This window comes from Cyprinodon tularosa, unplaced genomic scaffold (assembly GCF_016077235.1).
Source record: "Cyprinodon tularosa strain WSP-4 unplaced genomic scaffold, ASM1607723v1 ctg404, whole genome shotgun sequence".
Taxonomy (NCBI): Eukaryota; Metazoa; Chordata; class Actinopteri; order Cyprinodontiformes; family Cyprinodontidae; genus Cyprinodon; species Cyprinodon tularosa.
The window spans coordinates 498,814-511,608 of NW_024039124.1; the positions used below are offsets into that span (position 1 = coordinate 498,814).

At 37.6% G+C, this 12,795-nt stretch overlaps 1 protein-coding gene across 2 annotated transcripts in view; it reads right to left on the reverse strand.

Moving 5' to 3' along the window:
* Nucleotides 1-2,631: 2,631 nt before the first annotated feature.
* The window catches only part of smarca2 (SWI/SNF related, matrix associated, actin dependent regulator of chromatin, subfamily a, member 2), a 61,506-nt gene continuing 51,342 nt past the window's right edge, over nucleotides 2,632-12,795 (reverse strand). The window contains exons 30-34 of one of the 2 annotated variants that reach the window (XM_038298288.1): nucleotides 12,465-12,570; nucleotides 12,113-12,214; nucleotides 10,457-10,583; nucleotides 8,868-9,001; nucleotides 2,632-5,735 (exon numbers count right to left, since the gene is read on the reverse strand). In XM_038298288.1, coding sequence (XP_038154216.1) covers nucleotides 5,700-5,735; nucleotides 8,868-9,001; nucleotides 10,457-10,583; nucleotides 12,113-12,214; nucleotides 12,465-12,570 — 505 coding nt within the window. In that variant the 3' untranslated portion in view covers nucleotides 2,632-5,699. Of the gene's footprint in view, nucleotides 5,736-8,867; nucleotides 9,002-10,456; nucleotides 10,584-12,112; nucleotides 12,215-12,464; nucleotides 12,574-12,795 lie in introns of both variants that reach the window. The other variant, XM_038298287.1, reaches the window with a different exon arrangement.

Sequence of the window (12,795 nt, forward strand, 5' to 3'; positions counted from 1 at the left end):
AGCTGCAAACAGAAAAAGCATTTTCCCCGATCATGCGTTAAACTGGTAGTGAACCCTGGAATCCAAAGGGATACAAAGCCCTTTCCCAGCATTCCTTTTAAGCTGTGCAAGCGTTAGCACCGATAGGGCCCGCTTCCCACCTTTGAATGGAGACGGGTTACAGCACCAAGCAAACTGGACTCTTTAATAACAGAAGGACACCTGGCCCTTTCAGATCGCAATCCATGAGTCATCAGGAGGAAAAATAAAGCCCAGATTTTACTTGGAGTTGTTCAGAGCCCCTATGGTGAAGCCATAGACAAAGGCTACAGAGGAATAGCAGGAATGGGCCCTGGCACCTGACATCCCTGCTGCTCAAACAAGGATTAACATCCAATTTGCTCATCTTTTCCTGGGCTCAAGTCTGTACCAACAACTCGGCACTTCAAAGAGGTGGATAAAAAGGGAGCGGTGGATGGTCATTCTTGAGGGGAATTGGCTTAGTGAAGCTCTGTTTAAAATGGCAGGGATACAAAAAGGATGGGTTTTGATGTGCTGTGGAGTGTGAGGGCACTTCTTCTGCCCTCCGGTGTTTGGACTGGACAGTGCAGCCGCAGAGACGTGAAGAACAGTGAAAGGGCAAAGACACAGCAGAGGAAACAATAAACTCATTAGAAATATCACTTATTTCAGTAGATTATTAAGGGCAATAATCTCAAAATATGAAACTAATTACAAAATCAGAAGTATCTTTTTGGGCCAATTTGTATCCAGAAAAAAAGTCATTCCATTACTTATATCATAAAAAGGCATCAATAGGTGTGTAATTATATATTACACCAATGTGAGTCTACTTAGAAGAGTATCCATGGACCTTACGGTATCTGCACTCAAACAGAGATCAGGACTTGGTTTTGCATAAATGAGGGCACACCTGAAATGAGACCTAGAGAGGATTGGCCTGTGGTTCTGATGAGCTCTTCAGGAAACCCAGGTTGCCTAACAGCAGACGTCAGCTCCACTCAGGTGTCTGATCTTCCTCTTGATGTGTTTGTTTGCCTGCTGAGGGAAAATGTTACTGTGATACTCATTAAAGCAGGTGTTGGGTATTTTTTATACTCTAGGAGCCAGGTCAAGGTAGGGGGGAAAAAAATGTAAATCAGCATCTACATAAAACCTGTCAGCATGGGGAAGCATGAAGAGCTCTAAAAACTGTACACACTTTTTATTTTATTTTTGCTCCCATTTGTTTGAAAATATTTTTACTTTTTTCTATATTACCCTGTCTTTCAAAACACAAAGAAAATCAAAAATACTTGAAAATAAAGAGTAAAACATTTTATAGAATGAACAAAACCAAACAAACTTGAGATTCTTAATCTAGAAGTATAAAACTTATATTAATCTAAAAAAGAAAACTTTGGACTAATAAAGAGTCCAATTCTGTTTCTCTTCAGCCACTAAGAGACACCATCCTTTTGTCCAAATACAGCAAACACTAGCTCCTATTCCTCCTCCGCCTTTCATGAAGTCAACAGTAAGAGCACTATCCAGGGTAAAAATGGAAATCTGCTGTGCTGATTCTGGATAGCCTTCAAAACTCTTGAATGGGCTCAATCCATCCATTGAGTTAAATAAGTTTTTGCAGCTTTTTCTTTCACACTTTGTCCTTCCACTCCCCTTTTTATTAACATGGTTGGATAAAGAGACCTTTGGAACAGCCATCTTAATTGGCAGACCTCCTTTATATCCTACGGTAATAATAAGTAATTTGTAAATCCACTAACATCATGTAATTTTATACAGTGAAACAATCACAGTCAATCACAGCTTTACTATAGATTTTGGAGTTTGGCCTGTTATTCAGTTTAGTCCCGTTTCTCTGACTGTGACTAACTGTAATTGCTCTCTTTCATCCACTGACATGTGAGGTAGGAGCGAGGCTCTGAGCTGGTCTACCTGGCTGTGTGTTTCCTGGACGGGCAACTGTGGAGCTGGTTGACAGTTTCCTTTTGTATCTCTGCTTCTGTCTCCTTGAACCCCGGTCAGCCTCAGCAGATGGCCGCTCACACCGAGCCTGGTTCTGCTGGAGGTTTCTTCTTGTTAAAAGGGTGTTTTTCCTCTCCACTGTCACTACAAGCATGCTTGGTGTAACGGAGGTCACGTGTGGTGAATTAGTGCTCTACAAACAAACTGATTTCAATTGGACTTTAGCAAAAAAAAAATAAAAAATTTAAATATATGTCACTGTCACCCTTTTGGATCTAATTACTGGAATAAACTTTTAAGGACATTGTCATTTATGGAACTGTATATGTGTTTAATCTCCATTTAAAAAATGTTTTGCTCAATATTTTGTCAGGCTTCCTAAAGATGTTTCCATTTTTCTTGACCTCAGAGGCCAGTTTTGCTTATTTTCTGCCAAGTTCATGAACAAACAGGAGAGGACACAAATATTTAGGCTTTTGAAGAAAATACATCAGATAAAGAGCTTTCAAAAGTCACATCTTAACGGCAACCTGCAGAGAACAACTTTAGAAGATAAGAGCAAAATGTGCCAGAGGGGGGTTTAACTTTTTAAAGATTGTGTTGACCTTGGCATGCACACACAAAAAGATCACATAATATTAAACATAATAACAAGAGGACATCTTTACGCAGAAAATCATTTGATATTTATTTGCTCGGGGCTATGAGATTACAACCACAGGGACACTGTGCAAAGAAAGCAAAAATGAAATCCGGCTTATTTGGAGAGCTGGTGGGGACGTTACACACGCAGTAAGGATGACTCTGCATGTGCACGGTATATTCTTCAGGAGTTCATGCTACAAACACACAAAACGCTGGAGGGAGACAGTAAAACGAACTCACAGACATATAGGCTAGATGAATACATCGGTACACTTAAAAATATATTGTTCATTTAAAATCTGTTTAGAATGTATTGAAAGTTTGCTTTTTTTCCTCTTTTGTAAAATTTCTCATTTCCATCGTCTTTAAAAATAATCAGAAAACAGCAAGAAGTTGTTTATCTGTTGTTTTATGGAGCGCCTGTTTCCTTAAAGATGCTACTTTAACCAATTTAAATGAGCTACTTCCTGTAAATCACATTACAGTGATCTAAAAACTCCTCATTAGAAAAAAACAAAAGATCTTAATCATTTGGAAAATGGCGTGCAATTATACATAAATATATATTTGATCATGAAGTAAAACTAAGAATTTCTATGACTTTTTATGTTTAAGCTAGTTCAGATATTCCATCAGACTGAACGTTTAGTGGTCTTTACCATCGGTCTATGTCACTCCTCAGGAAAACAAAACATTGGTCTGCATTTGTCGCTGCCATCTAGCCTTTAATAACTTTACTTTCTTTTGTTTAATCCACATTAATTTAAACAGAAGCTAATACCAGCATTTAAGGCTAATTCTATATTAGTATCTGAATAAGAAGCTGAAATGTGTTTGTTACTGGAGATTTGAATCTCTTACAGTGTGTTAAAGTGTGGAAATGGTTAAATTTTAAGGATTGCATTCTAATAATTTTCAGGAAAACCTTTCTTTCGATAATAAACAAAAAAAAATGGAACAAATGAAACTAAATTATAACTTCAAAATAACATCACTGCTTCCAATTACTATAAAACAAATGCACTTGAAGCACTTGGAATGGTACACTGGGTCTGAAAACAACAGCCAGAGAGAAAACGAAAAAGCTTTGAAATGATTTGATCTATTAAAATCGATCCAGATCAACCTGGCACTATGTGAAATATAACATGACTCATTGTCGTATTACTGCAAGTAGAGATGCACCAATACATTTTTCTGATCCAATCCGATACTGATACACAGGCTGAGCAAATTATCCGTACAGTATTCTTAGCAATGTGTGTAAAGGCATCATGCTTGCTATGTGTGTGCTCCGTGCAATGACATAATCAGAGTTGCAATCATTAAATGTAAGTCACTAAATCACTGTGACTGTATTAAAGTGTGTGATATCAATAACCCTTAGGTTATAGGGATGAAAACCAGATGGGGCATTCGAAATAGCTCAAAAAGTATAAATGTTCTAATCATTAAATATAAGTGACCATTTGTTGTGACTGTATTGCTGTGTGTGATATCAATAAAAATAGAAATGGCTGCATTGTTCATCTGATATCCGATCCAGCTAATTAATATCAGAGCCGATATCCGATCCAAGCATTGGATCAACGCACCTCTACCTGCAAGCATCCACAGCACAGATGCAAAAATCAATTATTAAAGAAGGCTAGTCAAAGCCTGAATGGAACTGGGATGTTATTAAACAATTCTGCTAAAAAAGAGAAGGCATAAATCCTTCAGAGGAATCAGAAAAATTTTTTTAGACACTACCCCACTTCTCCTGAGGTCTTTTGGGGGATTTGTTTCTGCCTCTATATGCAGGTGTTTTGGATAACCATCACTTAAAGATGCACTGCTCAGGTTAAAAAGTTAAATAATATTTCTTCTATTCCATACATGCCTTTACAAGCATGCGACTTTTAAAATAAGGTTTACTCTATTTACTGCAGCTGCATTTCTAGGCTCCAATACTCAGCTCATGAGAAATGGATTCTCTGCGTGTGTCACGCATTACATGCTGTCGTCCACCTGGCTCTATCAGCGTTAAAACATTCCTACACCTCATTACATTACGCCTGCAAAAAAAAAAAAAAAAAGATCTGTACAGGAGCAGTGGGAGCGTATTGGAACTATTCACCTTTAATAAAAGAAAACCATCCGTAATGGAATAACGCTCTATTCACTCAGGTGTTCCTTTTCTGATATTTAAATAGTTTCAATGTGATGATGTGAAAAAAAAAATCTGCAGGCGCTCAATGAGCAGTAACAAAAGAGTTTTTAATTTAGTAATATGGAACAATAAAACTAACTAAAACCTGCTATTTTCACTGCATAATTTGTTTGAGAATGCATTTATAATATTGACTTCAACAATAATTGAAGGTTTGACTACTGAGCAAAATTAATAATCACCAATTAATGCACTTTGTTAGCAAATTAGATCATTTTTAACACACAGTGGGAGCTGCAATGTGTTCCTAGCAGGGCCAATCAAACTGCCATTGTTAATATTGTTGTTTTCCTCCAAAGCCACCAACCCTTAAAACTGGGAGAACAGTTTTATCTTCCCCAATTTCTTTTACAAATGCCTCATTGAAGTTGCTGTTGATAGGACATACAGGACCTTTATCTCTAATTTTTCATTTTTACCACTTTGTGCATCATAATGCAAAAAGAACAATGAAAAAAAGGTATAACTGTATTATTCCCTATCAACACAAAACAAATCTGTATATATATGTTGCTAATACATCAACTTGTATTCAGTTGCCTTGTAATAATGGGGATATTAATATTATAATGAAGAATTCATAGTTTGACCAAATGCATTTTTTCTATGTAGAACTTCTATTGTGCCTTATATCAGCACAGACTTAAAAAATATACTAGAAAACTCTTAAAAACATAATAAGCTGATTGGTACTTCTGTGGTTACTTGATTGATTAGTAATATATTTTAAAGTTGATGGAAAAGATGAGAGACACACTACAGTCAGACAGAGAGGACAAATACAAAGAAAACAGAATAAAGCTTAATGATAGAAAATGAAGATATTGTCCTTTTTGTACGAACATCATCTTCACACTGCTGCTGCTGGTCTTCCTCAGTCCTCGTCACTTTTGCTCTTGTCCGACTGATCCTGCAGAAAGAGAATGAAAGATTAAAAGTGCAGAAAAGAAAAGGGTGTGACAAAGGTTATTTTCTCTGTAAGGAGAAAAAGCAAAAGGCAACGCAGATCACCTTAAACGGAAAGTCTGAAAAAGCCTTAAATGAGGAAAGAGCACAGTAGATCCCTGACAGAGACACAATGTACAAGGTCAGACTAAAAATTACCCTCTACATTTATATTCAGCCTAGTGGAGCTCTGGGCCACTCAGTGAAGGTCAATGTAAACAGCTCAGCCGAATCAGGGCTTCACACGCCCGCCGGCTCGGTATCAGCGCTGTCACTACAAAACACACGCTGCCGCCGTCAGGGTTACAGAAGCTAACAGCTAACGTGGGAAATCTCATCGCCTCCGGGAGATACTGAGGTTTGATTTAGATTAAAGCGTCTCTGTTCTGCTTTTGTTATGAAAATGAGGTGTGGTTTTGGGTATGAGTTACTTAACGTGCAATTCAAAGTGAAACAGGCACAGATTTAGCTGGAAATATGTCTGGTCGGGGAAAAAGAAAATGTGGAGCAGGATGTGGATTAATCCCAACCGTATAAGGCGAAAGCTTTACACAACACTGCACAAAATCCTTGAATTCTGGATAGCTAATCAAAATCAAGACCCAGGAAGTAGGAAGAAGGATTGGATTCGAGCAGCACAGCATTGCTGGGTCGACCTTGAACACCTGGTGTTTATTAATCTGGCTGTAGTACCCTTGGATGGACACATTGTTTTTTTGCTTGCAGCAGTGACTGAAAACAAAAAAACCCTGAAGATTTGATTGCTTTTCTTTGCTTCTGTTTTTATAGTAACTTTCTGCTACTGGTGGAGATTGTTGATAGAAAATACAAGTTAAGGCAACACAATGAAAGGTTTGTACTTCCAATACATCTCAGTCCCTCAGACCATCCCAGAGAGTCCAACACTAAAAACTTATTATAGCGAAGCAGTGACATTCGGTAATAAAACGCAGCAGACCTCCATCTCACTGCTGCCATCAAAGACAGAAACACTCTGCAGGGACAAAACAGCATCAGCATACAGATAAAACAAGTTGTTTTGTCTTTTCCGTCTGCTGCAGACGTATGGAGATCTCATTTTTACTCTTCCTCTAAAACACAGAAAAGGCTTCCTATCAAAGCAGAAAAATGGATCTTAGTCATTTTGAAAAGAAATAATCAAGGCGGAGCCCTCCAACTGATCCCATAATCCCTTGTGCTGTCAGTGGTAATGTCAGGATCCTTTCATTCCTCTTCCAATGTGACACTGCCTCTTATTTTAATTAGCTTTATTATGTTATTTTTTTTGTTTTAAGCTAAAATGGCAAAGATAATCCAAAAAACACTAAAATGCAGGCTGTACATCATTAAAGTTGCCTTTCCGTTTTATTAGTTTAAATAAACAAGAGGTGAACAATAAGAGGCTGCTTGGGAATTTTCAGTCACCTTAAGTATTTATTGTTGCAGGACAGTGTGCTACATTTTGGTAAAAGGAGATTTAACCCTCCTGCTCAGTTTCTCTCTATAAAGGCAACGATCTAAAAACAGTAAAATAAACTGGAGCTGAAGATACAAAATTGTTTTTTAGTTTTTTTTTTTTTTTACAATAAAACAAAATCCAGCTTTCTAGTGGCGGGGGGAGTGGCGGCCTGGTTGTTGGGGCATAGAGCTTGGAATTCTGAGGTCCTGAGTTCAAACCCCACTCTCACAGAGTGCCACTCTGAGTCCCTGAGCAAGACTCTTAAACCCACACTGCTCCCCGGGCACCGCACAATGGCAGCCCACTGCTCCCCAAAATGGGATGGGTTAAATCTAGAGAGTTCCTTTCATTGCTCTGTACTTGTAACAGTGTAATGACAATAAAACGCTGGGAAAAAATAAAAAATCCGAGATGTTAACAGTTCTCAATATTTCCTATACAAATCTGCATGTTTATACCTAAGATTAAGATTACTTTATAACTAAACAACCAGAAGATTATTCCAATTATCTATTTATCACAATTGATAATATTCTGTGATTGGCTCCTCATTAAGAAGCAAAATAAATATTCCAATTGAATTTTTTTTTTTTTAAGACTGAACCCATCCGGAGATTCAATTCAGTTTCAATTCAATTCAGTTTCAATTCAGTCTATTTATAAAGTGCCAATTCACAACACATGTCATCTGAAGGCGCTTTACAGAGACAATTTAACCAGATCAAACAGCCAGATTTATTCAGGGGATTTTTCCTTCCAACAATTGCCTACAGCAGTGGGCTTCAATGTTTGCCAGGCCAAGGACCCCCAAACTGATTGCGAGATGGAGCGGGGACCCCCTAATTATATATACTGTATGAAATTGTGTTATATCAAACTGGTCCTGTAGTCACTCTATTACAGATGGAGTCATGTAATAAAAGTAATTACTTTAAGTATTTCTGATTCTGATTCCTGGTTGATGGGACAGGTGTTGTGAATGAAACGGTGCCCAGCTTGAAAAAGCTCCTGTGTGTCGCTGAATGTGTGCATTGATGACTGGCTCCATTTATCAGTTTACTACAGTCTGTTGAATTCATGTTAATGTGTATTTAAAGACATTTCCATTAGTGGAAAAAATGTCAGGGGGGAATATAAAAAAAAAAAAGTTTAATCAACCAAAACTTTCATTAAACCCCATGCAGTACCTCCGCGGACCTAGGGGTGGCGGATCCCCTGTTGAAGACCTCCGCCCTAAAATATAACACGCCTGACAAGGGGACGCTTTGTTCCTGTGTTGACAAACGATTATAAATGATGTAGTTTGAACTACTCCTGGTCTAATAAAAGAAGACATGGCTAAAATGACTCCAGTAAGTAATTTTGGTTTGATCAAACATCATAAAGACTCAACTGGTCTGTGAGCCACAATCAGCCAGTATGGGATGGAATACGTAAAGCCAATAGAAAGTGAACTGGATTATGAGCACGATTTTAACCTTTTTATAATTATCCATTCCTTTAATTTATTGTATTTATATTTCATTTATTTTGCCCTTTTAATAAATGTTATTTTGGTTTGGCTGAAAAATCAGTGATTTTGGTCTACCATGGATGACAACATCCCAGTTTATGCCCCTGTTCATGTGAGAGACGTACGTTATCATCCTGGTCGTCGTCACTGTCATCGTCGCTGACCACCGGCTTGGCCTTTCCGCGGCTTTGCCTCTTCTTGCCTTTGTCGTGGCTGCGTCCCTCCCTGCCCAGCTTGATCCTCACCCGCACAGACTTAGCTGAAAAAACAGAGGCAGGTTTAACATGAAAACAGCTGAAAGTTTCTGCTCCCATGTATGCTCAGAGAAGATTTTAAAGAGTTTCTGTGGTCAGAGATCAATGTCCAGCAAATATGGAACACTGTAAGGAAAGTCTGCGCCTTCTTTTAGATGTTTACCTTCCGTCTGCTGGTCTAGGCTACATGTGTAAATATAGAAAAATAAGGGAAATACAAACTTTTAAAACTTTATGTAATAAAAAAGCATATTAAGGAGGTGAATGGACAGGACTGTAAAATGACAATTTCACCCTTACACATTTCTACTTTCTAGACAACTAAACATTTTTCTTTTAAAAATAATCCTGCATAAATAAAGAAAAATACCTTCAATTTAAGATTTAACTGATGAGGAGGAAGATATCCAAAGCAAACATGTGGATGAACTGGACCATAAAGCATCTCCACAACATCTCTCTCCCACTAGTATATTTAATGAGCATAAAGATTTTCTAAAATCGCTGTTAGCTTTAAGACAGAGGTAGTTGAATGCAGATCTTCCAGAAGGTTCTTCTTCAATCTCATCATTCTGCAGAATATTTAACATGTGGCATTATAGATTATTACAACATATTTTGGGTCAATGTGGGACATGCATCCTTGTTTATTTATAACCATATGGGGGTCTGGCCTCGGAAGTCCCTTCTGGGAAAACTGATCTTACTATTTTTTGACAATATAAAGGAAATATGTGTGATAGAAAAGCAAATTCAGAAGAAATCTTACGGACAAATTTCACAGTACTTTATTGTCTATTTCAAAATCCGCTGCCCAGACAATGACACGAATGGACACAGCTTGATGAATTAATTACATACTAGCTGAAGACACAAATTTACATTAAAAATTGTAGGATAAGAGAGAGATTGAGTAAAAAAGACATATCTAATTAATCTGTCATATATTCAGACAGCTTCTATGCAACATGAACGGAAACTAAGCTGAGTTCAAACTTCCAGAGATCAGATGTATCAAAGGTGGTCTGAAGTGTAAACTAATGTCAAGTCATGATAGAAAGCGATGACTCACATTTGAATGCACATGTCAGAGATGTAACTGCTTTGACTGCCTTTTTTACGAGCTATGTAGCTATCAGATAACTCAAAGATAACTGAAAGCCTTTCAGCTGTAGACGAATAAAAGAAATACTTCATTGACTTTTTGGCTATGCATCTTGAAGAGTTCAGATTCTTTAACTTTTATTTTTTACTCAAGCTTTTTTTATCCTTTTAATTTTTTCCCCACTAATATTGTCTCACATTATTAATTTTTTCTCTGCTACAGTTCGATGGCCACAGCAGCACAGTGTTCTCTTTGGGGAGGCTTTGAGCAGCATGAACTCACCTTCCAGCTGTGAACATGAATTAGACACAAGGTTGATTTGCTCTCTGCCTGTTTTTTAAAGAGTGCATCTCACCCTCAGCCTCTGAGTCATAGTCATCATCATCTTCCTCATCGCTGTCATCCTCACTGTCTTCGTCCTTGGCAATCTTCTGTCTGGCACTCTTGAAAACTGACTGAAGAACAATGGAGTCCTGGTATATCTGGTGTTTAAAGAAAAAAGATGATTGAAAAGAAGCTGTAACCAACAATTTCTAGAAACGAAGGATCATTTTTAAACCAGAAGGCTGAAGCGGAAATTTTTGGACAGTAAAATGTGGAAGAAAACTAATTTTACTCCATGTGTTATCAAATAATGAATGCAACCTGTATAGAAACGTACAAATCCCCCAAAACGGGTTCAAAAACGATCCAAATTACGCTGGTGCAAAGAAATGAGATACATATTAATGTCTACCAAAGCACTTCAAAAGCAGGAAACGTCACATTCAACTCAAAGTAATTTTATAATTTTTTTTCCCCCTTTAAGTGCAAAATAATCTGCTGCCCTTAAAGCGACATTCACTTTGAAAATGCCATAAGATGTAAAGAAACTGGTATCAAAGATATCACAGTTTTCAGGATGGTGTTCAAGATGAGAGATTCTACTGCTGTTAAAAAAAGCTAAAGACATCCAATAGCCCTGGTTTTAGTAAACAGGGTGCTAGCGTGATGAGAGGAAGAGCAAGAACTTCCTCTTCGTCCAATAATTATAGCACAAACAGAAACCAGTAGACTGGAAGGCAAAATAAAGCTCTGAGTTTCTCTGACAAATTCCCCTAGATTGTTTGGGAAATGTTTTTTATTGAGAACCCTAAAAGTTGGGAGTTACAAGTCCTGTGTGATGAGGCATCCTGATAACATCAATGTATGAGGGTGCTTTCCATCTCTATTTGGCCCAATGAGACGACAGAAATCAGAAGAGGCCTCAACAGTCCTCCCAGAGCAACTTTCTCCAACAATCCAGAGACAGAGTAATGGGATATGAGATGGGGGTGGTGGGATTAGTAATTCAAGGATCAGAAAGTATCAAAAGTAGTGACAAACTGGTCAAACCCAAGTACTATTGAAACAAGTTGCTTGGCCATAAGGGAAGCATTTGGTCCAGAAGTCGATATCAAGAAGAAAACGACAACACAGTAATATATAATTACAGCCTCATTTAAGCACTTGTTTATTAAATACTGAAAAACATTTAAAACCATTGAGTATCAGTTTAAAGCATTGAATCCAAAAGCATTGAAAATCAGCAAACTAAAAATGAAACAGAAGAATTTGGTTCTCAACTTTATGTCCCAATCTTGAAACTGCATTCATTTTTCCTGACAATAATTTGCCAACAAAAACTGAAGCCAAACAGGAAAAGGGGCTTGGTTGGATTCTACTGATAACTTTTGCTGGAGAAGCGCTTTTGATTTCACCAAACATACAGGAAGGCACAAAACTGTCAAAGTGGAGAAAGATGTGGTTCTCAGCCGCAGAAAGCTAAACCACTGAAAAAAGTAGAATAAGGAGATGAAGGTTCCCAAAGTAGGACTTGTTCAAAGAGAAGTTTGCTTCAAGAGATGGAAAACTGCAGACTTTGTTGGAAAAAATTGCCCACAATGATAGATCAATTAAAATCAAATCAGAAACTGTAAAGTTTAGGCTAAAAAGAAAGAAAGAAAGAAAAAAACAAGAAGTGAGTGCATACCTGGGATCCCTCCAGGTTAAATGTTTGTGCATTCTGACAGAGAAGCATCACGTCCTTCTCCAGGTCCCCCAAACTTCGGTATTTGTGGTTTCTCACTCGCTCCTGATACCAGTAAGAAAAGCTGTTATTCTCTCACATCAATAAAGCTTAAAGCATCCATAAAAGCTGATATAAAATAATTGCTAACCTGATCTCTAATGAGTCCTAATATATTTTGCATCAGCACAGTAATCATTTAATCCATTGTGTGGAAATTGTCTGGTATCACAGAGTTTGCTGCATATGCCAAGACTAAACAAAAACACTTGTCACCTTCATTTTCATAACTTTGGGGTCATCTTAGCTAACAAACCTTGATCTTTTTGAAGTCCACAGGTTTTCTGATTAGCTCATAGTACTCAGGGAGCTCCTTCCTGGATGGAAGCTGCACAAACACCTCACTCAGTTGCCTTCCTGACCTGCTAATAGGGAAAATCAATGTTACAACTGGGAAAGAATAATCTTCTGATTTTAGATCTTTCTTTTTAAATGGACATCCTCTTGAGGAGTTACTTATGTTGGTGGACCTGCATCTTTGCATGTTTAGTTGCGTGCATAGTAACTACATAGCTTTAATTAAGTTTCTCTAGCTTAGTTAAGAAATGTATCGATAAATTCTTATATTTTGAACAATAGTTGTGATT